This window comes from Vitis riparia, chromosome 18, assembly GCF_004353265.1.
Source record: "Vitis riparia cultivar Riparia Gloire de Montpellier isolate 1030 chromosome 18, EGFV_Vit.rip_1.0, whole genome shotgun sequence".
In the NCBI taxonomy this organism is placed as follows: Eukaryota; Viridiplantae; Streptophyta; class Magnoliopsida; order Vitales; family Vitaceae; genus Vitis; species Vitis riparia.
Genome location: NC_048448.1, coordinates 19267919 through 19294281, shown reverse-complemented (window position 1 = coordinate 19294281; position 26363 = coordinate 19267919). Strand labels below are relative to the sequence as shown.

The following is a 26363-nucleotide window of genomic DNA, read 5'->3' as shown; positions in this document are numbered from 1 at the left end:
GGCTTATTATAGTCCAAAAGAAGTGGAAAAAGGTGGGTGAGGCCCATTTGGTGGTTGCCCCATAGGAAAGGGCATGTCTCATTGTAACTTTGCAAGTGTGACAGTGAAGTCGTGAGAGTGAAAGATTTTGTACCGCCAGGCAATCTACGAGTCATGACATGGCATTCTCTCGCTGCTCGAACGTCTCATCTTATCAAACATGCCTTTCTTTTATTTTAAATCTTCATTTCCGGTCAAAGGCTAAATAAGAATTCTGGAGTGTCTGGCACGAAAATGAGAAGTGGGAATAGACATTTCATCCGTTTACTCTCTTATTCCCATATTTGAATAAATGTTATAGAAGTAGGAATAAAATAAAAAATTATTACAAGTAGATAGTATTATGGTTCATTTATCTCATATGAAAATATAAAATAATCTAAAATTATTATTTTACCCTCAAAATTTTCATTCATATGCCTCTTTATCCCGTAACAAGACTATTTTTTTAGTCTTATTATTTAATAACAAAAAAAAACTCTCAAAATTTATTTTTTAAAATGAAAATAAAAAATTATTTTAAACTATCTATAAGGATATTATTGTCAATTCTTTTTTTTTTTATTCAAATTCTTATTATTACCAAACATTAGAATGAAAACTAATTAATAATCATTCTGATATTAAATTTATAGGTTCAGCTAAACACTAGATATAGAATTACCAAATTCATTTTCATTCACTAAAAAATAAAAATGGAAACTGAATATTTATTTTCATTTTCTATTCTTGTATATTAAACACCTCTAAAAGTATTGTTTAAATTTTAAATTAATAGAACAAAAGCTAATTTTTTATTTTTTTACATTAAAATAAATATTTAAAAATAAAACTTAGAATAAAAATTATGGTAAAACATTTAAAATTTATAAAAATTCATTCCTTTGTTTTTTTTTTTTTTTTTTTTTATCTATATATGATGATTTGACATTATATATATATATATATATATCTTTAATTTTATTGGAAAAAAAAAAAAAAGGTAAAATACTGATGGATGGGCAAAAAGGGAAAGATGGAGGGAGACATGGCAGCTAAAGGATTGGAATAATTAAAGAAGTTCATTTAAGGCAAAGGTTGATATTCACGTTTATGGCAGGCCTCCTTCAATTGACCTTTGCCAGACTTGCATAATCCATCACTACGACCATACTAAGTGTCTGTCCACGTGAACTCCCTCTTGTCTCCTACCTTCACTGCTTCTCTCTCCCCCAACTTTAATTTTCACTTTCTATATCCATCCCCACATTTAATTTCTTTGCTTCCTCCATTTATTGCCACCTTACATATAATTTCACATATACTGACAAAACTATAAACTAATTTCTCCACTCCTTCACATTGATTATCACTATCACTTTTCCTGACAAGAGAAATGAAATGCTTTTCCAAAACCCAAATGAAATGTGGGTTAGTTGTTAATGGGGGTTATTAGAAACTGAATACCTCCCTCTCTTCCGTCCCCATCCCCATGCCTAGGAGGTCTCTCCAAGTGACTGTGGGAGTCTCACGCCAAAACATGTGAAGAAGCTTGAAAAGAAGGGCATGGATCATGTGAAGAGCATCAGGTGTACTTGGTTGGTGCATTTAAAGCCACCCCTTTTGGTCTCCAATATATTAGTACCTCGTCCTTCACCATATTCCTCCACCATCTCTTCTCTCTCATTTCATTGCCTACCTTGCTTCTGCTTCCTCTTTCTAATGAAATATCTCTCCAACTTACTCTATTTTGTGTAGTTGCTACCACCTCAAGGCTAAAAGGCAGAACAAGTATGAAGAACTCCTCCTCACTTGTACCCCACACCTCTTTCCTCCTTGTCACTCTCTTCCTGCTACTAACCCTTGGGAAAGGCCTCCGCTTCACCCACCACCATTGTATGTGTTCTCATCTCTTCTAGCCCTTCATTGAATTCATATATTTTATCATTACACAACTGACATGAACCTGCTGTATTTTTTCTCTTCAAATTAAAATGACCATTGCTTTCTGGATTATCATTTTGTTGTCTTTATGTTTTTCCAGATACTTCATCCGGCGTCCATGGAAAAGGCACCCACAATGGACATCAAAGTCATGTGAACCCTCAGGTTTGTTGCTTAATTTAAAAAAAGGAGAAAAAAATTGAAGGCATATCAATTGAAACAAATCTGATGAGCTGAATGTGGGTAATATTGCAGGAAGGAGAAAAGGAAGAAGGAGACATGAGGGTGTATCCCACGGGGTCAAGCTTACCAGACTGTTCGCACGCTTGCGGGCCGTGCTTTCCATGCAAGAGGGTGATGGTGAGCTTCAAGTGCTCAGTTGCAGAGTCCTGCCCAATTGTTTACAGGTGCACGTGTAAAGGGAAATATTACCACGTACCCTCCAATTAATACAATGCGCTTCTGTAAAAATGCATGGAATTGACGGCCATCAGCCACAAATTCAGAGAGAAAATTTCAAGATTAATGCAGCAGAAAGCTTGTAAATAGTGGAATTGAGTTTCCTTTTTTTTTTTTTTTGGTTAGTTTAGTTTGTTAGTTAATGTGGGGGGTAGTTAGGAATGCAGTGTGTTTGTTTTTGGTTTGAATGGATGGAGAGGAATGAAGGTAGTCGTAGGAATGGTACCATTGTTTTTAATTTAAAAGGTTGCGGCTTTGGTAGTTTTGTTTTGGATGTAGTACGATGAATGAAATGTTATTCTGAAATTCCACTTTATTAATTTAGTACTACCGTCTTCAATGAGAATATTTGGATATTCAATTTAGTTTCAAAGGAAAATTTTTATGGCCATATAATAACCCTGACTTTAATGCCATATAAATTAATTACAAATATATATATATATTTAATATAAGGAAAAATGGGTTTTGACTCACTAATTTCAAAAAATATAAAAAAAGTAAAGTTCAACTTTTATAAATTAATTTTATATTTATTCATTTAAAAATATTTTAAAATATATGCAATTTTTTTTTATTTATAAATTAGATCATTATTTCCTCAAATACATTTTACTTAACAATAATATTTAATAATTTATCATGTTAATTTGATAAATGTTATAAATAAATATATTATTATTTTTTTATTATATAATATCAGATATAAATCATTTTGAAAATTTTTTTAGTATCCTCGAGTAATAAGTAAATTTTTTTTAATTCCCTAATTAATAATGGTTTTATGTCATGTATTATATAAATCTACTCTCTTCTCTTTTTTTTTTTTTTTTTTTAACAAAATTGAATAAAAATTTTGTTAGTTAACATCAACAATAAAATAAGAAATTTTAAAAATTAAAAATATAATTAAAACTAAAATGTTTAAAAATTAAATACAATTAAAACCAAAAAACTTAAAAATTTAAAAATAAAATGAAATAAAATATTGACTCCCATTTTATTTCTAATTGTTTCTTGAATCTATATTTTCTACTAGTGTCATTTAACGAATTAAAAGTTAATATTTATTTTTTTTATATCAATTCTCACATAACAAAAAATTATCAATTGGTATTATTAACATGGTAGGTAAAAGGTCATTTTAGGAAATAATTATCTAATTTGTTAAAAAGTGCATGTGTTTTAAAATATTTTTAAATAAATTAAGATAAAATTGATTTATAAAAGTTTAGGTTCCTTTTTCTATATACATATATTTAAATTAGTGAGTCAAAACTCACCTTTCGCTTTAATTTATTTGATGTAAATATAAGAATTAAAAAAAATACAAAAAATTTATTACTTTATTATTTATTTTTTTTTTTAATATTCTTTTAACAATTTATAGGTATTTAAAGTTAATGATAATGAGAATTGAATCAAAAGTTATTTAAATGAAAATCAAATCTCACTTATAATTAGGATTTCAATTTATCCTAACTAGGAGATATTTTGATTCCTTAGTGCAACTTATTTTTAAAAATATTCTTCAAAAATTAAAAAACTAAATATTTTTGTAGATAAGTTGTGTTTAAAAATAATTTTTTACTTTGATTTTATAAAAAAAAAATACAAATTGTGAATTCAATTTATATAATGTCAATTAAATTTAATTCACACCTTATTAAAAATAAATAGTTTTAAATAAAAGATGAATATTAATAATATAATATAATTTATTATTTTATTTTTTATAAACATTATAAAAATATAGATGTTAACATTAATTGATTTATTTTGTTGAAAATAAAGAATAATTATTCAAAATTTATAATTGCTAATACTATTCTATTTTAAATGAATATAAAAACAAATAAATTTTTAAGGTCTAAATGAGTCAAAATTTTCATTTTATGTATACATTTATTACTCAATTATGAAGATGACATTCTAAATTATTTTATTTAATCTATAATTAATTAACCAGTTTTTTTAATTTCAAATTATTCTTAGAATTTACAAAATTTATTAAAGAATCTAAAGCATTAATTATGTCTATTATTGACAATTTATTTCTTTTTTTATTTTTATTATCATTTTTACTTAATGTTGAAATGAAAACAAATTATGATTTCAACCTTACATTCCTCTACCCATCCAAATACAAAAATTAGAATTATCAAATTCATTTCTATTAAAGAGAGAAAATGAATGAAAAATAAAATATTCATTCTCATTCCTCATTCTCACATACCAAACACACCCTAAAAGTTTTCTCAATCGTAAATAATGAAGTACAAGTCTAAACTAATACACACAACCATAATATAAACTTTATATAATATAGAATAAACTTTATAAAGTAATTATATCAATTAACTATATTATTATTTATCATATCTTACTAAGTTTAAATATTAAACTTTATAATAATATTAATGTCATACTTAATGCATCCACAACCTTATTTCCAATGTCAAATACCGAAAATATAATTAAAGGTTACTATATTTAAAAAAAATGAATTATTTTTTATTTAAATTATTGATTTTATAATGTTTAGAAAATAATTTTAAAAACTATTTTGAAAATAATGAGACTTGGAAAGCTAATAAATTTTTTTTTAAAACTTAGGGGAATTATTGAGATTCATTGAGTATACCTCTTACTACCAAGGAAATATGATAACTAGATGACATTGTTATTAATATTGTGAGATGGCATTATTGTAAATAAACTTGTCATATAACGCTAATTACCCTTTGGAAGGTGAATGGGGTGAGGTCAAATTTTACAAACTTTAACCAAATGAGTGTAAAAGACTATAGCTAAAGATAATAAGCAATTAAAATAACAATAGAGTAAATTGAGGGAAGGGATGGGAGTTGCAAATATAAGTTTTTTAGTGGTTCCGCCCAAACCCGACCTGCATTCACTCTTCTCAAGGTCTAAGTAGGTTAAGGATTCCTCGAGCCTCAAAGCTTCGACCAAACTTTAATCCTTTATACTTAGATTCTCGATTACCATAGACCTTACACTTTTTTTTCAAGAGATTCCTCACTCTTGAATTCACTCACAAGGTAGTATTTGAAGAAGATTTATCTCATAAAAATTATAGCCACAAGTTTAAGTTCATAAAGATATAAAATGAAATTAGGATTGAAGGTGGTGCATTAAATAACTGAAATTTTTAGTTCAAATGAACTTAACAAAATGTTGAAAGCCTTTAGATTGATGAACAATAAGATTTCTTATTTTTTGCATGAATAATAGCTCAAGATGAGGTAATAACTCTCAATATGAGGTCTCAAAAATGAGAATAAGGGTCACACTAAACATTAGGCATAGTTTACATTGATCGATTGACCTTAGCAATAGACATGTTACATGTTGGATGTAAAAGCACAATAGATAGTTGCTAAGAGAGACAAACTGAATCAATTTACCTAAGCAATCAATTGATTGGTTAAAGATGTTAAAACTTCTAGGTCAACCATTGGCCAATGTCAAGGAATCCATAATTTTGGAATTAGGCCACCTCAATCAATCAACCAATAACCATTGTTGTTCTCTAAATTTAAGGAAAAGAAACAAGTTTTGAGCTCAACACATTTGAAAAACCTTTTTGAAATGTCTTTTTACCAAGTTAAGCTTTGGTTTCTCTTGAAAGTAATTTTCATCTAATTTATAGATGAATGAAGGTTATTTAAGATCATTTTGGATGAGTTAGGTGCTTCAAAATATATTTTCAATGTAATAAACTCCTAATGCACCATCCAACCTTACAAAATATGATCCTAAGGGTTTTTAACTCACTAAAGACCTTGAGATTCCATCTTGGTCCTTATTTGTCTCGAGGCTTGATTAAATTCTTTTAGAAAATCAAATTTTAGTTCTAATTGACTCATTAGCACCTCAACATCATTTTGTTATCATCAAAATTACAATTAGGTGAAAAACTAGGCTAAAATTTCCTTTTTGATGATAACGAAACTATGTCATCTAAGAGAAAAAACTCCCCTAAAAATGCATAAAAATGGACAAATTAAGTGCATGATAAGATGACCAAGAATATACACATTTTAAAATCAAATGGAAATGTCATAAACATGGTAAGATGAGTTTCAACCATAACATAGTTGAACATATCCAAACATCCAAAAGTCAAAGCATCCAAAATATGGAAAATAAGAAACATAATTAAAACATAGTAGAAGTCAATAATATCCAAACTATAAAATAGATATGACATAGAAGCCCACAAAATATCTCCCACTTTAGCAACATAAAAAAGAAGGGGAACAAGGATCCATGAGACATCAAGGTTAGGCTGGATAATAAGGTGGGAATCGAGTGCAACGAAAGGTCATCATGTTATCATGCCAGGTCTATAAGCAAGCTAAGATGTCCTCTTAAGACCGATCAAGCTATAGTTGAAGACATGCAGACATGTTATCTTGGAACTAATCAAAGCAAGTCTCTAAGGAGGAGAAGTGATTATCACTAACCAAGTGCATCTCCTCTAGGCAATAACCAATAGAGCCTATTTGGGCATAGAGAGTCTTTCAATGTTGTTGATCTACCATAGGTGGAGGAGTATAAGGCTTAAGATAGGTCTTATCAACCAAAAAAAGCCCCCTAAGGTGGATGTGGCTTAGGGATGGTTTGTTTAGCTCTAAACTAGATATCTATCTCCATCGTCATCTTAATCCTCATCCCCATTTTAGTCCTCGTGCCCTTTGGTTCACCTCCCACCTTCACATAATGAATTTCTACCCCTTCTCTGGCCTCTTCTTATTGTCAGCTTAAGCAACAGTCTTCTTTCCCTAAATACCATCAAGCTTCAACTCCAAGTGTATTATACGAAGGGTCTAGGTCTTTAACTCATGTTGAAAATTCACTTTGAAGCACCTTAAAAAAAAGTGATAATCATCTTAAATGGCATAATTGATTTGTTGCTCTCATAACAATTGTTCATATGCTAAAAAATAATATATCCTAAATTGATTCTTTGTCTAATCAAAATAGTATAAATTAGAATTCCCTTGAAAAAAGGGACAATCATCTCTTTGGCTACCCTTAGGAATTAAAATATAGGTGACCATATGGTACAAGAGCCTACTCAAAATTGTTAAGGAGTTAGCTAGAGGACAAGTAGTAATAGTGTCAAATGGAAATCCACATAGCCTTTGAATGACCTCTCTAAGAATGAAACCTTCAACCTTAGGCAAATTTCTAAATTCAAATATATAAATTTCATCATTAAGAATTTCCAGTATAGCATAAAGATGGTAAACATCAAAGGCAATCTCTATAGCCTTTACAGATATAAAAATGGATCCTCTTCGCTCATACCTCATATTAGAATAAAAGCATCTAAAGCCTAGGGTACACCATTTTAGTCATGAATACTATAGAAAGCTATCACATCTGAATGAAAAGTCTATCAAACCCAAAGTAGTTTGCTCTACTAAGAAAAGTTAATAATTCTACCAACAATTACCTTTAGGGTGGAAAAAAACTCATAAAACCTCTTTGTGTGCTTAATGGTGATGAAAAACTAAGGATCAAAGCTTAATGTTGTGCGTGGCTAGTACATATAAGTGCCATGGATATGGAGATTTGGGTTTGGGATGGAGGCTAGGGCTTGGAAGAAGGTAAGGGGCAAGGAAATAAAGGGATTCGAAGAGGTTCTAAAGGTGAGAAGTCATGGGAATAGGCTGGTTTACTTTTGGAAAGAGATCCCATGAAGAAAAAAAGGGAAAATAAATAAATAAATAAGAGGTTTTGGCCATTTAAATCTATTGATCTCAATGTACAAGTCAACCAGTGGAGTGGGCAATTGACCAATTGTTCAACGCACTTTAGCCAGTCCTAGTTTTGGTTTGGTTATCCCATTTGCCCCATTTCCTCAATAAATAAATATAAATCATTTATTTGCTTTATGAAATTTCAGCTTTTGATGCTTAAGTCTCATAACAATATTACTTTTGGTTCAAGAAAGAAACCTTTCAATGCATAACACCATGTGGTGCAATGCTAAGATACATCATGCTATAAATGTGTATAAAAATTAAATTTAAGATCATACATGAGGATATACAAAATCAATTTATATTCAATGCAAATTTTACATATAAACAAGGTCAATTTAAATTTTAATTATCTCTAATTCTCTTCTAATTTCAATAAATCTATCTTCACTTAGGAGTTTTATGAAAATACCATCCAATTAATATTTACTGCTTACAGACTCTTAAGTGGCGTCTGTTATAATAGAACCCTTGAAATCATGACATGATGTAACAAAGTAAGATTTTATTAATATATTCTTATTATGATTTTTTGTCCTCCTTGTATGTTAGGATAAAGCCTTTTTTAGGGAATCCTGAATCTCTCCATTCCTCCAGGCTCAAGTTAGGTGCATGAAACTTTTTTTAGGCCTCTAGATACTAAGAAATGGAAGCAAAAACAACATTTTTAACCATCAAAATGATCTAAATTTGTGTATTAGAAACTTTACCTATGATTTGAATGTTCCTAAATCAATTTCTTTCAATGAAAAGTACATTCACAGTAGTTGAAAGCCTCGTAAACCCAAGATCTTTTATTTGATGGCTCAATCTCGATCTTCGCACTTTAAAGATTGATTTTTGGAAGGGAAAAGGCTACGACTCTCTTCTCTCTAGAGGTGGAAAACGACTAACTATAAACCCTAATCCTAAGGAGGTATATATAGGTTTACCCACTAGCACTACTATAAGTATCGTTTTTTGTCACGAATTTTTTTATCATAAACTAAATTTCATCAAAAAGTCACTTTTAGCCACAAATTTCATTTTCATCTCTAAAAATATGGCAAGCATAATTCTTGTGGAATATATAACATTTTTCCATAAAATTACTCATGGTAAAATATTATTTATTACTATGAATTAACTTTTCGTTGCTAAAAATATGGCTAGAATAACTCTCGCAAAAGATATAACATTGTGCCCTAAACTCCACTTTTTACTCAAAATTATTTGAGGCAAAATATCCACAAATTTACATTTCGTCTTTAAAACTATAGCAAGAATAATTGTCACATAATATGCGACATTTTGCTATGAACTTTATTTTTTAGTACAAAATTATTTATAATAAAAATATGTATATAAGGAAAACCTTAAAATTTCATTTTGTGTTAATTTTTTTTTTCAACAACCTAATTTATGATAGAAAATTTCCTTTTATTTTAATTATATATGTACCAATTTTTCTATAATAAATCTAAGGGTTTATTACACTTTAAACCCCTTCCCCCAAACCTATACCGTGTTTTTCACATTGCCCTATTGAGTTTAAAATCAGACAATATTGTACCCTTCATACTTTATAATTACATGCAATGTACATTTTTAGAGTGACAATGTTACCTGTATTGGACGAAAGACGCATGTGCTCTCCACGTGACTTGTTTAAGTAAGAGTAAAAGGGTCATTTTCATTTTAAAATCCTAAAACCCCTCTAGCCCTCTTCTCCCTCGCCATTCGTTCTCCCACAGTTGCTGCTACTAAATCTCTAAATAAGAACCTTCTTTCTCCCCCATCATTCGTTCCTTTGAAGGCCTAGAATCTCAATCCCACAAAGCTATTGTTGAATCCCTAAATAAGAGTTATCCTCCTTCTCCGTTGGTTCCTCCTTCTCATTCTCTGCTCGCCTCAAGATCTCGAATCATGGCACTCAAGTGCCTTATTATTCTAAGTTTGATTTAGGGTTGGGGTTTTTTTTTTTTTTTTTGTGTTGGTGAATTGTTAGTGTTAGGCTTGAGTTTGGGGTTGAAGTTTGGGATTTTATTATAAATTTGAGATTTTATTTTTTGAAATTCTCCATTTTTCTTTTTGGCAATCCAGTTCCTTGTTTTTGAGAAATCGAATAGAATTTGTTTGAAGTAGTGTTATGTTATGAGGTTCTTAGTATTAGTTTTGAGTTAAGAAATCGAATTGAATTTATGAATTGGTGCTAGTTCATGGAATTCTTTGTGGTAGTTTTGACTTGGGGATTGAATTTGAGATTTTAGTGGGCATTTGGGTTTTTATTGTTGAAAAGCTCTTCTTTTTTCTCACTCCCATTTTCTTTTAGATCCCTTGATTTGAAAAATTAGGTTTTGGGTTGAACTTGGATTTGATTTTGTTGAATTATTAGCGTTAGTTTTGAGATTTAGGTGTGAATTTTAACCTTTTCATTTTTCTTATTTATTTTATTTTCAAGTTTGAAAGTTAGGCTAATTTTTTTGCTTCCCATATGTTTGATTAATAAAAAATAGAAGGAAAAGATGAAACCCTTCAAGTCAACTGATGCAATTGTCTTAAGCTTGGTTTCGACCAAAAACATAAGAAAATAAACTTGGTTTCAAGAAAATGTGAAAAATGAGAACAAGGTCATATAAATTATAAGCTCAATCAATTGAAAGTTTTAATGTCTTTTTTTTATTCCCATCCTTTCTTGGCTACCAAACTAAGTTTTATCTTTTAGATTTTTTTTTTTTTTCCTTTCCAATGTGAAATTTTATGTTTTTGATAAAATTTGAATGTGATTTTTTTAGAAAATGAAAATGAAAATAGGGTTTTGGGATCTTAAAATGAAAATGATCATTTTTCCTTCACTTAAATAGGTCACATGGAGAGCACATGCACCTTCCATCTAATATACATAACACCATCACTTCAAAAATGTACATTGCATGTAATTATAAAGTATAGAAGGTACATTGCTCAATTTTAAACTCGAAGGGACAATGTGAAAAACATGGTATAAGTTAGGGGTAAAGTGTAATCAACCCTAAATTTAAAATTAAATAAAACTCTTAAATAATTAATATTTGCATATTTAATAATTTATAATAGTTTTATACAAAATAATTATTAATTATAAAAGGAATTTTTTTTATTAAAGCACAAAAAAAGTTTGATGTTGATAAAAAGTGAAGAAAAAAAATTATTTAATTTTTATGTCAGTTTAACAATTATAATTTTGAAAATATAAATGAAATTTATAAAAAAAAATTAATAAAAATATATAAATTTTGAATCCTATGTGTTATTTTAAAATTTTCAGGGCAAAAAATTTATTTATTAATTAAAAAATATAATGAATTAAATGAAATAAGATTAAGAAAAAAAAAACATAAAAGTTTCTCAAGCTTAATATAGACAATTTTTTTTTTTGCTTTAATTTTTTTTAATTTACATAACTATTACATTTTTTTTCGAAGATTCCTTTAATAAGAATTTTGGTTTCTCTTATATTTCAGCTTATATAACTACTTAATTTTTTAAAGTTTTTATTTTTATTTTTTTAAATCTCAATTTTCTATTAAACTTTTAAAAAAAAATTATTTTTCAATATTTTTTAAAGATTAATTATTCAAATAAGTATTTATAATTTTATAAAGTTTGTTTTGAATTCTTTAATTTTCTTTTTCAAGTTTTTTCTCATTCATTGATAAAAGTATGAAAAATAATTATAATTTGAGATGAGTGTAAAGTGATTCATGCCTAATTGGTGTCTCAGCTGATGTATGTCCAGCTGGTGCTCCTTGATGGCAGGTGTAATCAACAAAATTTTTAACCTATAACACCATGAACTAGGGTAGCAAATACAAAGCTACTATAGCATAGTGGCTCTAGGATCGTTCCACTGGGAAGGACACTCAAGTAAAAAATGATACCAATTCAAAGTGAATTGGTGTTGTTTCATTTCAAGATTAGCTTAAGAAATAAAACACAAACTTTGGTTGAAAAAGGTTTGGACTTAGATTAACAACACAACAAGTGATGAAAATAACTTAAGAAGAAAAGCATTCCTTGGAGATTCAGGTATACAGGGGAGGTTTCTCATGCAAAAGCATAGCTCCGGTCACTTGGTTCAATTCCTCACATTAGAGAATTAACATAAAGTCAATTCCCTAACAGGTGCTGCATAAATGCATCCCTTAATTGGATTTCAGCTTTAATTCTCTCACTGATACAACTTGCAATGGTTTGAGCCTCTCACTAGCCTTTACCATTCAAGGTGATCTTTAACCTTGGATTACCCGTCAAAAGCTCGCAAGAGGTAACTAATGGATGTCTCCTAGGAGTCCAAAAGCTTACCAAGTGTTGGCTATTCTAGAAAATCCTACCTTCAAGTCACCTACCAAAGGCTCGCAAGGGGTAAACTAGTGCATCTCTACGGTTAGAGATCACTTGCCTTACCAAGTGTTGGCCCAGGTGACTCCAAGGTGTTTTAAGTTAACTAAAAACATTAGAAACCATTCACGGGACACACTTACTCTTCATTCATAGCTGAAACCACAAAGCTTCTGATTGATGCACTTGGAACCTTTCCCGGCAACCTTAACTCCAAGGAACTAAGAGGTTTAGCTACTCATTCTCTGGGGAAGATTCCTCAGAGAGTGCATAACTTAGTAAAAATATTAAAATACAAAGAGAGAAGGTAAGGTAGTGAAGAGCTAAAGCTCTTTGTATTTCTTTCTTTGGAACTTACAAAAGGTTCAACAACCAGAACACCCTTAGAACAAGCTCCTCGGGCTCTCTTTTATACCAAAAATCCCAATTACAGCTATCCCATGGTATTTTGCTAAATTCCTAACTTAAAAGCTAAGGAAAACTATCATTGGTGACTTACAAGGAGAATTTAGGCATTTAGGCAACAAAAATCTAATGAAAAATATCTCCAAGAGTCGGTTACAAATATCAGGAAGCACTAAGGACCACTTCGCAGGTGAAAGATGAGGTCTGCGAAATTTCGCAGGTGCACAAGAGGAGCTGCGAAATTCCTTCATAGCAGCCAGCTGCTTCAACACCTTTGCAAAGTGAACTTCCAAATTGAGGTGTTTGGCTTCCATCACGGCGTGAAGCTTCAGGGGAACTCCATAGCAATGTACAAAAAGGCTGCGAAACCATTCCGCAACAAAAGTGCTGATTTCGCAGCACTTTACTGAAGTCTTTCTTCCTTCAGCTTGGAGCAGTTATCTTCCAACGGCTGTAGCTTCCTCATTTCAGATCCAAATTGCACACGGTTTGAGGCATTGGATTGTTGACTTCCCAAGCTTTCAAATGACATATTGTATGCAGGAAATGGACTTCGGGAAGGGCTCCAAAATTAGCTGCAGTGACTGTCATCAAGAGTGCTCCACGGCTGAATCCTCTTTGCTTCCCCTTTTGCATTTCCACTTTGCTTATGGCATAAGAGCTTCAAGGTTGTGATTCTTCATGCCTCTGAGCTTCCCATTGCTTGCCAAGGATTCCATATAACTCTCCTCAATCTCACAATGCTTTGGTGATCAAAATACTAACAAAAACACCAAAACTTACACTTTTTGATTAGAATTGATTGAAAGGGGCCTTAACATGCTAATTGGGTTAAAAGGCACTAACTACTACTCAAAAGTGTTTAAAAGGATTAATTAAAAGGCTATCAAATAGCACTTTTTGAGTAGTAATCATAAAGATAAAAATAATGTTGAACCCAATTAAAGATAAAGTTTGTTATACTTTTTTTTTAACATCAATTGGTTTATAGAACATATGACAAAAGTCTCTTTAAAAAAAGGTGATAAAGTGAAGGGTCATAAGTTCGAGTTACAAGGATTATAATTTAATATAATAATTATTAGGGAGCCAAAATATCTTCCATTAGACTTGCGATAGAGTGGGGGTGTCATCATGTTTCTACAAATAGAAACTCATGCTCGAAACCTACATAGAAAAATGAAAAAAAAATTATCATAATATTTTTCCCACTAAATTAAATTTGTCACTAAAGATATTGTATTACCACAAAATAATATTTGTCGTAAAAGAAACTTTTAGCCACAAAATTTGTTTCAAGGGAGAGGCATTTTCTTACCATTAATAATTTATTTTTTCCACAAATATTATTTATCACTAAAAATAATTTTTGCAATAAAAATTTTTATTCATCAATAAAATCCTTTAGTGATGAACTTGTTGTGACAACCTTGCGACAAAAATTTTTCATGGTAAAAACATATTTGCCACGAAAATCCAACTTTTTGCTGTGAAAACATTTATTGCCAAACATCATATTTGTTGTATTGTAGGTTTAAGTGACTTAAGCCCACCAATGGCTTGGGTCACTTAATTAGTACAAAATAGGTCATAATTGATTAATTAATCTCACATAGTCATATAATTAATCAATTAGCCTAATCTAGAGACCTTGTTCACTAATTTTTATGCAACATTACGTCCTTATATACAAAAATAAACCTAGAGCCAATCCAACCTAAATAAACTATGTCATCAAGCTATATGAGTTCGAGTATAGACCACTAAGACCCATAGGAGTACTGTTTCTTTCAAAGTCTAATTCTGAAGTTGATTCAACATCTCAATGCAAAGAATTAACTACACTCTAGTACCCTATGTAAATAACAATGACACGAAACTTAGATCCGTGACCTATCATCCGGTGCATGCAAACCTGTATGAATTGGTGTTTGTGATCTAACAAGGTAGTGCTACAACCTATCAAGATTACTTCTCTAATCCTTGAGTTATATATCTCACTTATTTTGTAATCAATTAACATATTTTAACTTTAAAAAGCATATGTTAAATTTCCACTGAAGGAAATGCTATAACCATAGTCTTCTATATCACATATCCTTTAAATCACCCAAAGGGATACGTTGTCTCAAACCCATGAGATATTATGGTGCCTCTATTGAGAATACCTATTGCCATCTGTCTCCATCAATAGTAACCCAATCCTTAGGGATATATGACCACATTAAAGTTTCAATGAAAGCCTCTCATTGACTTTGGCACAAGCCTAATATTCTTTCAAGGTTAAGAGTCCATGTAGTATAGTTGATTGGTGAATCATGACAATCGATAGCCTTATGTCATGATTCATTATACATTTTGTCTAATATGCATCATAGACACTAGTGCACTCACCAAAGGAAACCCACCTCGACGACCAAGACAAGTCATTCCTCCAATTAGAAGGTAATGCACTACAATCCCTACTAGATTGCCCAAATCCATGAACTAATTGTGGAAAACTTATCTACATAGGAGTTTGAGTATGGACCACTAATGTTGGGATTAAGCCCCTAAAAGCAAGGCATAATGTAGCAAAGTTAGACTTAACTCTCCCCTTGCTATACTTTTTGGTGAATTGAAATTGATTTGAGTATTCAACTCATGTCTCTTCCATTGTACATGACTTATGAGCATTAGGAGTTGCATAGAAATAGAAGTCATAGGTCATCATGGTTTTCTTGTAAGTAAATAAGTTGTCCACCGTCAATTCATGGATTTGGGCAATCTAATAAAGACTGAAGTGTACCACCTCCTAATTGGAGGGATGACTTGTCTTGGCAGTTGGAATGGGTTTCCCATGGTGAGTACACTAGTGTATGTGATGCACACCGAATAAGACTTATGGTGAATCTGACACAAGGTTATCAATTGTCATGATTTACCAAACTACTATACTGCATGGACTCTAAACCTTGAGATGATATTGAGTTTGTGCCAAAATCAACAAGAGGTTTTGACCTATAGGTGAGACCCTAAAGTGGTCATATATCCCTATAGATTAGGTCACTATTGATGAAAGTTGGTGGCTATAGGTATTCTCAATAGAGGTACCATGATATCTCATGGGATTAAGACAATGTGTCCTCTTAGGTGATCCAAAGAACATGTGATCATAAAATTTATGATCATAGTAATTCCTTTAGTGGAATTTGACATATGCTATTTGAAATTAGAGTATGTTGGTTGATCACATAATAAGTGAGAGTTGTAACTCAAGTATTTGAGAGGTAATCTTGATATGAGATAGCACTACCTTGTTAGATCATACACATCAATTCATGGGAACTCTACGTGTAGTGGATAGTAGGTCATGGACCCAAGCTTTGTCTCATTAGTTACATAGGGTACTGGAGTGCAGTTGATTTTCTTTAGTGAAATATTGAATCAACTTCATGTTGGGACTTGATTACTCTGTTCTCATGCCCTAGATCTCATAGGGTGCATGCATTTATCCTTATGGTTCTCTAAATCTAACACAGCATAAAATAATGACTTCAAAAACCATTATAAAATAAATATCTAAAGAAAAAAGTGTTCATACCTGGATCTGGATTTTCCCATATCAATTCCTTGTGGTGAAGAACATGTCTAGAAAAATTGGAGAATCTCTCCTCATGTCGGTTCCCATGTGCGCGTACCATGTGATTGTCGTGCACGTGACCTGTGCACATCACATGTGATTCCCATGCATGCAGCTTATACGCATCTCATGTGGTTCTTGTGCATGCAGCTTATGTGATTCTAGTGTGTTTCTCATACATCCAAGATCTTCCATCTAATGACTCTTCCTTGTGTCTAGGCAATTAGATGGTTAAGATCTCAATGGTGGAGACTAGGGTTTTCTCTTTAGATTGAAAAGAGAGAATGACAAGATCTCGAAACCCTAACCCCTAAAGGGGTATTTATAGGCTTCCTACTGTGCTTGAGTGACTTAAGTCCACCATGGGCTTAAGTCACTTAATATAACTCAAAAAGGTTGCTAATTGATTAATTAACCATACAAAACCCTAATTAAATTAATTAACTCAATCCAAACATATCACTTATCCCTGTGCAACCTTGCGTAATTATCAAAACACCCTTATGCACAAAAGTGAACTAAAAACTCACCCAACCTTTATAAACCGTGTCATCAAGGAATATGAGCTTGGAACAGGGACCACTAAGACCCATAGGAGTACTAGCTCCCTCATAATCAAATTCTGGAATTGACTTCAATACCCTATGTATATTAGAATGAGACACCAAGTGCTTAGGTCTGTGACCTACTATCCACTGTATGCAGACTCCTCATCAACTGATGTTCAAAATCTAATAGGGTAGTATTTTCACCTATCAAGATTACCTCTCAAATCCTTGAGTTATAGATCTCACTTATTATGTGATCAACTGACATACTCTAGCTCCAATGAGCATATGTCAAATTCCACTAAATGAATTACTATAGTCATATATTTCATGATCATTTGTCCTTTGAATCACCCACTCGGACACAATGTCTCAATCCCATGAGATATCATGATGCCTCTATTAAGAATACCTGTTGTCACTAGTCTCTATCAATAGTGATCTAATCCACATAGATATATGACCACTTTAGGGTCTCACCCATAGGTTAAAGCCTCATGTTGATTTTGGCACAGGCTTAATATCCTCTCAAGGTTGAGAGTTCTAATAGTATAGTAGCTTAGTGAATCATGAAAATTGATGACCTTACGTCATGATTCACTATAGGTCTTATCCAGTGTGCATCACATACACTAGTGTACTCATTATAGGAAACCCATCCTGACGACTAAGACAAGTCATCCCTCTAATTAGGAGGTGGTGTACTACAGTCATTACTAGATTTCCCAAATCCATGAACTAACTGTGGACAACTTATTTACTTACAAGGAACCCATGATTTGTATCTTTTGTGTCATTCCTAATGCGCACAAGTCATGTACAATTCAAGAGACATGGTATAAATGTTCAAATCAATGTCAATACACCAAAATGATAGCAAGGGGATAGTTAAGTCTAACTTTGTTACATCATGTTTTACTTTTAGGGGCTCAATCCTAACACTTCAAAATTGGTTCTGAGAGAGCCAGTACTCCTATGGGCCCCAATGGTCCTCGCTCTGAGCTCATATACCATGATGACATGATTTATGAGGGTTGGATTGGCTCTAGGTTCATTTTTATGCATAAGGGCATTTTGGTAATTATGTAAGGATGCATAGGGGATGAACATGGTCTTAAGTTTTGGATAATTGATTAATTAGATGGCCCTATGTGGTTAATTAATCAATTAGGACCTATTTTAGGCTAGATTAAGTAACTCAAGCCTTAATGGGCTTAAGTCACTTAAACCTAATGGACAACCCTTTAAACACCTCTTCATGGGTTAGGGTTTCTAAATGACTTTTGGTGAGAGTTGTCTTCTACCTCCATAGAAAGAGAGAATCATAGCCTCCTTACTTCCAAAGCCCACACTTTAGAGTGCCAAGATAGTGGTATAATCAGGCGAAAGATCTTAGGTTACAAGACATTCAGGCGTGTTATTCAACGCAAAGAACTAATTTGAGAACATCCAGATCCAAGTATGAGAACTTTTTCTCTAGATCTTTATCTTAATATAGTTTTTATAGTCATTTATTTCTACTACAATAGACTTAGAGAAGCCTAGGATAGTTTTCATGCAACCTATGAGATCCAGGGACAACGAATGGAGTCATTCAAGGTTCCCAACCACTAGAACCCGTAATAAAATAACGGCTCCCTCAAAATGCAATTTTGAATTTAATTCTTCACTCTATTAAAGAGAATCAACTGCACTCCAATGTCCTATGAAATTACAATGAGCATTGCTCAGGTTTACATCCTACTATCCATTACATGCAAACTTCCCATGAATTGGTGTCCATGTTTTAACAAGGGAGTGTTATCACCTATCAAGATTCCTCTTCAATGCTTGAGTTACAAATATCACCTATTATGTGATCAATTGATATACTTTAGCTCCAATAAGCATATGTCAAAATTTCACTAAAGGAATTGTTATGGTCATAGTCGTTTAGATCACATGTCCTTTAGATCACCTAAGAAGACACATAATCTCAATACCATAAGATATCATGTTGTCTCGATTGAGAATATCTATTGCCACCAACCTTTATCAATAATGGCCTAATCCATAGGGATATATGACTACATTAGTATTGGGAAACTTGGATTACTTCGTTCATATGCCTTGGATCATTAAAGTGCATGAAATCTTGTTCTAGGCTTTTTAGATCTATTACTACTAGGACCCTTAGATATGTCCATTCCCATACCCTAGATCATATAGGTGAATTCAAACTACCGTAGTTCTCAAGATCTTATGAAACAAAATCAAAAATAACATTTTTACAAAACTAAGATTCAAAGAAAAGACATTAGAAAAACTTTACATCTGATTTAGATGTTCTCAAATCAATTCCACTTGATCAAGATGAAGAACAAAGAATCCAGAAGTCTCGCACACCCAAGAACCTCCGCCTAATAATTCAAACCATGATCTTGGCATTCCAAAGTGTGGGCTTTGGAATGGAGGAATCCTAGGCTCTCTCTTTGTGGAAGTGGAAGATAACTATCACCAAAAAGTGATGGAAATTATAACCCTTAAAGGGTATTTATAAGGTTCCCCTACTTGGCTCAAGTGACTTGAGTCCACCAAGGCTTGGGTCATTTAATCTAACCCAAAAAGGATCCTAAATGATTAATTAACCACACATAGTCATCTAATTAATCAATTAACCCAATCCAAACCAATCTAACCCTTATAAACCATTTCATCATGGTATATGATCTTAGAACAAAGACTATTGGGATCCATAGAATTACTAGCTCCCTCGGAATCTAATTTCGAAGTTGATTCAACATTCCACTAAAGATAATCAACTACAATCCAATACCCTATGTAAATAACAAGAAGACAAAGCTCATATCTATGACCTACTATCCACTGCATGCAGATTCCCTTGGAACTGGTGTTTGTAATCTAATAAGGTAGTGATATCACCTATCAAAATTATCTTTCTAGTCCTTAAGTTAGAGATCTCACTTATTATGTTATCAATTGACATACTCTAGCTCCAAAGCATAGTTTAAATTTTCACTAAAGGAAATGTTATGACCATAAGTTTTTAAATCAAATGTCCTTTGGATCACCCAAGAGGACACACTATCTTGATCCATGAGCTATCATGGTGCCTCTATTGAGAATACCTATTTGTCACTAGCCTCTATCAACTGTGACCCAATCCATAGAGATATATGACCACTTTAGGGTCTCACCCATAAGTTAAAGCCTTTTGTTAAACTTGGCATAGACTCAATATTTGCTCAAGGTTAAGAGTCCATGTAATATAGTAGTTTGGTGAATCATAACAATTAAAAGCTTTACATCATGATTGACCATAAGTCCTATCCAATATGTATCACATGCACTAGTGCACTTATTATGGGAAAACCATCCAAACGACAAAGACAAGTCATCCCTCTAATTAGGAGATAGTGCACTATAGTCTCAAATGGATTGGCCAAATCCATAAACCAACTATGAATAACTCATCACTTTGCAAGAAACCCATGACTTAGATCTTTTGTGCAACTTTTAATGCACCCAAGTCACATACAATGCAAGTGATGTAGAGCATGTATTCTCAAATAACCAATTAATGCAAATGGGATAATAAAGGGAAACTAAGAAACATAAATAAATGAATTTATAAATGAATCTATATCTGTTACATTATGTCATGTTTTCTAAGACTCAATCCCAACAAATTTCCATTAACCCTAAAGCATGTTGGGAATGCATCTGACACCTAAGTTATCCCTATGACCATCAAAGACTCTAGTATACAAAGTCTTTATGAAGGAATCCTCCAGGTTCTCTTCAAAAGCACAATCGCATCTCCTCTCATTACTATCTCATGTATGAAGTGATACTTCCTCTCAATGTGCTTAGTCTTCTGGTGGTTTCTTGGTTCTTTAGATTGTTATCACAAAATAGTACCAAGGGCAGTACAACAAAGAGTACTACCCCAAATCCTTAAAAAAATTCTGAAGCCAAACAGCTTTCTTTGCTGCTTTACAAGCAACAACATACTCAACTTCCATAGTAGAGTCAATAATACAAGATTTTTCTCACTTGTTCAACTAACATCCCCACCACCTAAAGTGAACACAAAACTAAAGGTAAACTTGCAAGAGTCTTTATTAGACTGAAAGTCTGAATTTGTATGCCTAACGAGTAACAATTCAATGCAAAGATACACCAGTATATAATTCCTCGTTCTTTAAAGATACTTGAGTATATGCTTGACCATCGTCCAATGCTCCCTCCCTAGATTGGACTGATATCTACTCACCATCCCTATAGAAAAGAAAATATCCAATCTAGTACATAGCATTGCATACACAAGGCTACTCATTGTTGAAGCATGAGGTACTACTTTCATGCAATCTTTCTCCTCAATTATCTTAGGACAATGATCTTAAGAAAGAGGCACTCCATGCCTAAAGGGTAACAAACCCTTCTTTGAGTCTTACATCACATACTTGACTAAAAGCTTGTCAATTTAGGTGGCCTAAGACAATGCAATCTTCCTATTCTTACAATCCTAAAGTATCTTTATCCTAAGAATATATTGCGCCTCAACTAGATCATTCATTTGGAATTGAATAGATAACCAGATCTTGAATGATAATAATAAGCCTACATCATTCCCAATGAGTAAAACGTCATTAATGTACAAGACCAAAAACACCACCATGTTTTCCTGTGTTTTCTTGTACACACAAGGCTCATCCTCGTTTTGATCAAAATCAATAGTCTTGATAGTCTTATCAAAAGGCCTATTTAATAAGCAAAATACATGTTATAATCCATAAATGGATTGATGCAACTTGCACAAAAGGTGTTATTGGCCCTTTGCTATGAATCCATCTGGTTCTATCATATAAATGTTCTCTTCAAGATCATCATTTACGAGCACTTTCTTAACATCCATTTGTCATATCTCATAATCGAGATGCACCGTAATGGATAGGAGTATTTTGATGGATTTGAGCATGGCTACTAGTGAGAAGGTTTCCTCATACTCGAAATTAGTTATGACTATAACCCTTTGCTACTAGCTTAGCCTTATACGTCTCAACCTTTCCATCTACCTATCTTTTTTTTATAAACCCACTTACACCCTATAGGTTTTATCCATTCAGGTGCTTCTATAAGCTCCTAGACTACATTAGAATACATAGATTCTAACCCTGTCTCCATAGTTCCTTACCAAAGAATAGCATCATCGTTGCTCATTGCTTCATTATAATCCATGGGATCGGTCTCATGTTCCTTTGGAATCGCCTTAAAAGATTCTCCTAAATACATGAACCTATCTAGTCGTATAACAACCCTCCCACTACGATGAGGCACTAGTATACTAGAATCGATAGAAATGTTAAGTGTAGGAACCTCTAGACACATGGTCATCTATGCTAAAATGGAAGTGTCTTCAAAGGCTTTTCAATTTATATCATGGCTTACCCTATTATTCATCATATAGAGTCATTTTCTAGAAATATGACATTTATACTAACAAATACCTTCTGGTCAACCTTATTATAAAATGAATGCCTTCTCATTACTTTTGGATACCCTACAAATAGCCATACCTCACACCTTACTTCCAACTTATCTACCTCTAATTTCAACACGTGTGTTAGGCACCCCTAAATGTTAATGTGTTGCAAAATGGGTTTGTGACTTTTCCACATCTCTCTAGGAGTTAAAGGTATCGAATTGGAAGGCACTAGATTGAGAATGTACATTGTAATCTACAAGGCATATCCCCAAAAAGATGCAAGAAGTGATGAGAAATTCATCATAGATCTCACCATGTCCATTAATGTTTGATTTCTTCTTTCCATTACTTCATTTTGTTGTGGAGTTCCAAGTTCACTCAATTGGGATAAAATCTTGTGTTTTTGAGGAAAGAATTGAATTGAATAAACATGTACTCTTCACCTAGATCAAATCAAAGTGCCTCAATACATTTACCCAATTAGTTTTCTGATTTTGCTTTAAATTCAATGAATTTGTCCAAGGCATCAGACTTCTTGTGCATCATGTAAACATATCTGAACCTAGAGTAATCATCCGTAAATGAGATGAAGTACTCATACTCTCCCTATACATGGACATTGAAAAACCCACACACATTATTATGCACTAGCTCTAGACACTCCTTAGCTCTATATCCTTTAGCAGTAAATGGTCCTTTTATCCATTTTACCTTTTTTTACAAGATTCACAAACTGGAAAATCTTGTGGAATCAGAGGTAAAATTTCATGATTAAACAGTCTTTGGATCCTATTTAGATTAATATGACCTATGTGTAAGTGCCAAAGCTATATTTGATTATTGTTAGGTTCATTTCTTTACTATGAGATATGATAACTCTCATTGTTTAGAAAAACGGATAATGGAGAAACACAATAAAGACTATCTATTAATAATCCTTAGCATATACATGAATTATTTAATTTTATAAAAACTTGTTTATTATAAAAAAAAATGAATGAATGTTATGTCCAAATGAGTATTATGTCTAAATTCTTTTTCTAATCCACATAGTTTGGCTTGGTTAACTTATTAGTAGTGAGAATGAGATTAATCAGATTATAAGACATTATATTTGTAACAAAAATAAAACCATATATAATTAATTAAGCATGCACAACAAGTTGGCAATTAATTTAGCAAAAATGTAATACTCTCAAACTATATATCTTTTTGTAAGGTATCCTAGTATCGTAAGAATCAAGCCTATGGTGGGCAGGTCATGACCTTATTACTAGTTGAGACCCTCTCATATTGATCTCATTCCTTAACCATAAAAGTATATAAAAAAAAAAAAAAAAAAATCAACATACCTTTTATTTGGCTTATGGACTATGCAAATAGGACCACCGTGGGCAATTCAACCACTCCATATGACATTTTAAGTGTATAACCATTATTCTTAAACTATCAATGTCACCAAGAAAGGAACCCCACTGGTAAGGTGGTTGCTCCCACTATAAACATGTTTAGTCTTATCCTTAAGGAGAGTCTATATTCCTCAAATCCTAGGGCCCACCCCACAAGTGGGGGTGGTGATGAACTCAAATCAAGATGGGCTTGATAATAGAGGCCTTGGTCTTTGCTAAGGCCTCTCTCCTACTTAATCTTTTGAAAAAAAAAAAAAAACTTTTAGTAATTATGGTAACCTTTCTTAAAATAAATTCTCTATCATGAGATTTTACAAATCTGTTATTTACATTTAAAACTAAGATTGTTGTGCCAAACGAACCATTCTTTTATTCCTCTATCCTTATACTATCCATACACGAAACGGTTTCCTTTTTTCTCAAGAGAGATAGCCTAGAGAATCAATGATAGATGAGGTTATCTTTCTCTCAAGGAAGAGAACCTGGAGAACCACCTATCCAAAAAAAGTGGATAATCCAAAAAGGAATAGCAATGTCTTTCAACAATAACCAATTCAAAAGAAAAAATAACATTGGAAAGAAGTTCTCATGAAAATTTATTTTCCTTAAGAAAAATCCAAAATTACTTTTCCAATTTATTATTTATTTAACACATGCTAAATAAAATAAGCATAAAATAAACAATAAAATAAACAAAATTACTTTTCATGGCCTTAAGGATCCTGTTGCATAAAATTGGTAACTGATTTAGATAAAAAAAAATCCAAATTTACCAAAATTATATTTGCAACCAAAAATAAGGTTAGTTACACAAAAACCCTAATTTATTAAATAAATCCCAAATTGCTATTTTTATGTTGTTGTCCTTCCGTACTGCACATCTGTTATCACTTGTGCTCGAGAGCTTAAAAAAAAATTTAGAACACTGGAAGCAACTTATCTTATACCCTGGATTATATAGGTGGATGCAAACTACCCTAGGCCTCTAGATCCTATGCACTATAAGCTAAAATAACATTTTTACAAAGCTAGGATCCAGAGAAAAGGTATTAGAAAAACTTTACCTCTGATTTTGATGTTCTGAAATCAATTCCGCTTGGTGAATATGAAGAACAAAGAATCCAGAAGTCTCGTACACCCAAGATCTCCCGCCCAATTACTAGAACTATGATATTGGCACTCCAAAGTGTAAGTTTTGAAAAAGATAAATCATAAGCTCTCTCTCTCTTTGGAGATGGAAGACGGTTCTTGCCAAAAAGTTATGGAAACCCTAACCTCTAAGGGGTATTTATAGGGTTACCTTACTAAGTTTTAAGTAACTTGAGTCCACTAAGTCTTAGATCACTTAATCTAGCCCAAAATGGGTCCTAATTAATTAATTAACAACACATGGTCATCTAATTAATCAATTAGTCTAATCCACAAACTTTGTTCACTATCCCATGTATAATATTTCATAATTACTAAAATACCCTTAAACACAAAGTGAACCTAAAGTCAATCCAACCATCATAAACCATGTCATCATGGTATATAAGCTTAGAACGGGGACCATTGGGACTCATAGGAGTATTGACTCCTTCATAATCCAATTCTTAATTTGATTCAACATTCCACTAAAGAGAATCAACTATAATCCAATACTTCATGTAAATAACAACGAGACAAAGCTTGGGTTCGTGACCTACTATCCACTACATGCAGACTCTCTATGACTTGGTATCTATAATCTAATAAGGTAGTGTTATTACTTATCAAAATTACTTCTCCAATCCTTGAGTTATAGATCCCACTTATTATGTGATCAATTGACATAGTCTAGCTCCAAGAAGCATATGTCAAATTTCAATTAAATGAAATGTTATGGCCATATTCGTCTAGATCATATGTCATTTGGATCACCCAACAGGATACACTATCTCAATCCATGAGAGACCATGTTTTCTCTATTGAGAATACTTGTTACCACCAACCTCCATCAACAATGACACAATCCATAGGGATATATGACCATTTTAGGGTCTCACCCATAGGTTACAGCCTCCTATTGACTTTGGCACAAGCTCAATATCCTCTCAAGGTTAAGAGTCCATGCAGTATAGTAGTTTCATGAATCATAACAATTGATAGTCTTATGTCATGAATCATCATAGGTCCTGTCTAGTGTGCATCACCTATAGTAGTGCACTTACCATGGGAAAGTCATCACAATGGCCAAGACAATTCATCTCTCCAATTAGAAGGTAGTGCAATACTATCTCAAATAGATTGCCTAAATCCATGAATTGACTATGGATAACACATCACTCTACAAGG

General features: G+C 32.3%; 1 protein-coding gene across 1 annotated transcript; it reads left to right on the top strand.

The window, feature by feature from the left end:
- The first annotated feature begins 1697 nt into the window (after positions 1-1697).
- LOC117907575 (protein EPIDERMAL PATTERNING FACTOR 2-like) lies at positions 1698-2745 on the top strand. The gene is made up of 3 exons (XM_034821164.1): positions 1698-1914; positions 2063-2127; positions 2218-2745. The coding sequence occupies exons 1-3, from the start codon at positions 1812-1814 to the stop codon at positions 2410-2412; spliced, it is 363 nt and encodes a 120-aa protein (XP_034677055.1). The 5' UTR covers positions 1698-1811; the 3' UTR covers positions 2413-2745.
- Positions 2746-26363: the final 23618 nt, after the last annotated feature.

Excerpts from the sequence above, each read along its gene's own strand:
- LOC117907575 (XM_034821164.1), top strand. The coding sequence starts at position 1,812 with ATGAAGAACTCCTCCTCACTTGTACCCCACACCTCTTTCCTCCTTGTC. Across the intron at positions 1,915-2,062 it reads CCGCTTCACCCACCACCATT|ATACTTCATCCGGCGTCCAT; the intron begins GTATGTGTTCTC and ends ATGTTTTTCCAG. Across the intron at positions 2,128-2,217 it reads AAAGTCATGTGAACCCTCAG|GAAGGAGAAAAGGAAGAAGG; the intron begins GTTTGTTGCTTA and ends GTAATATTGCAG.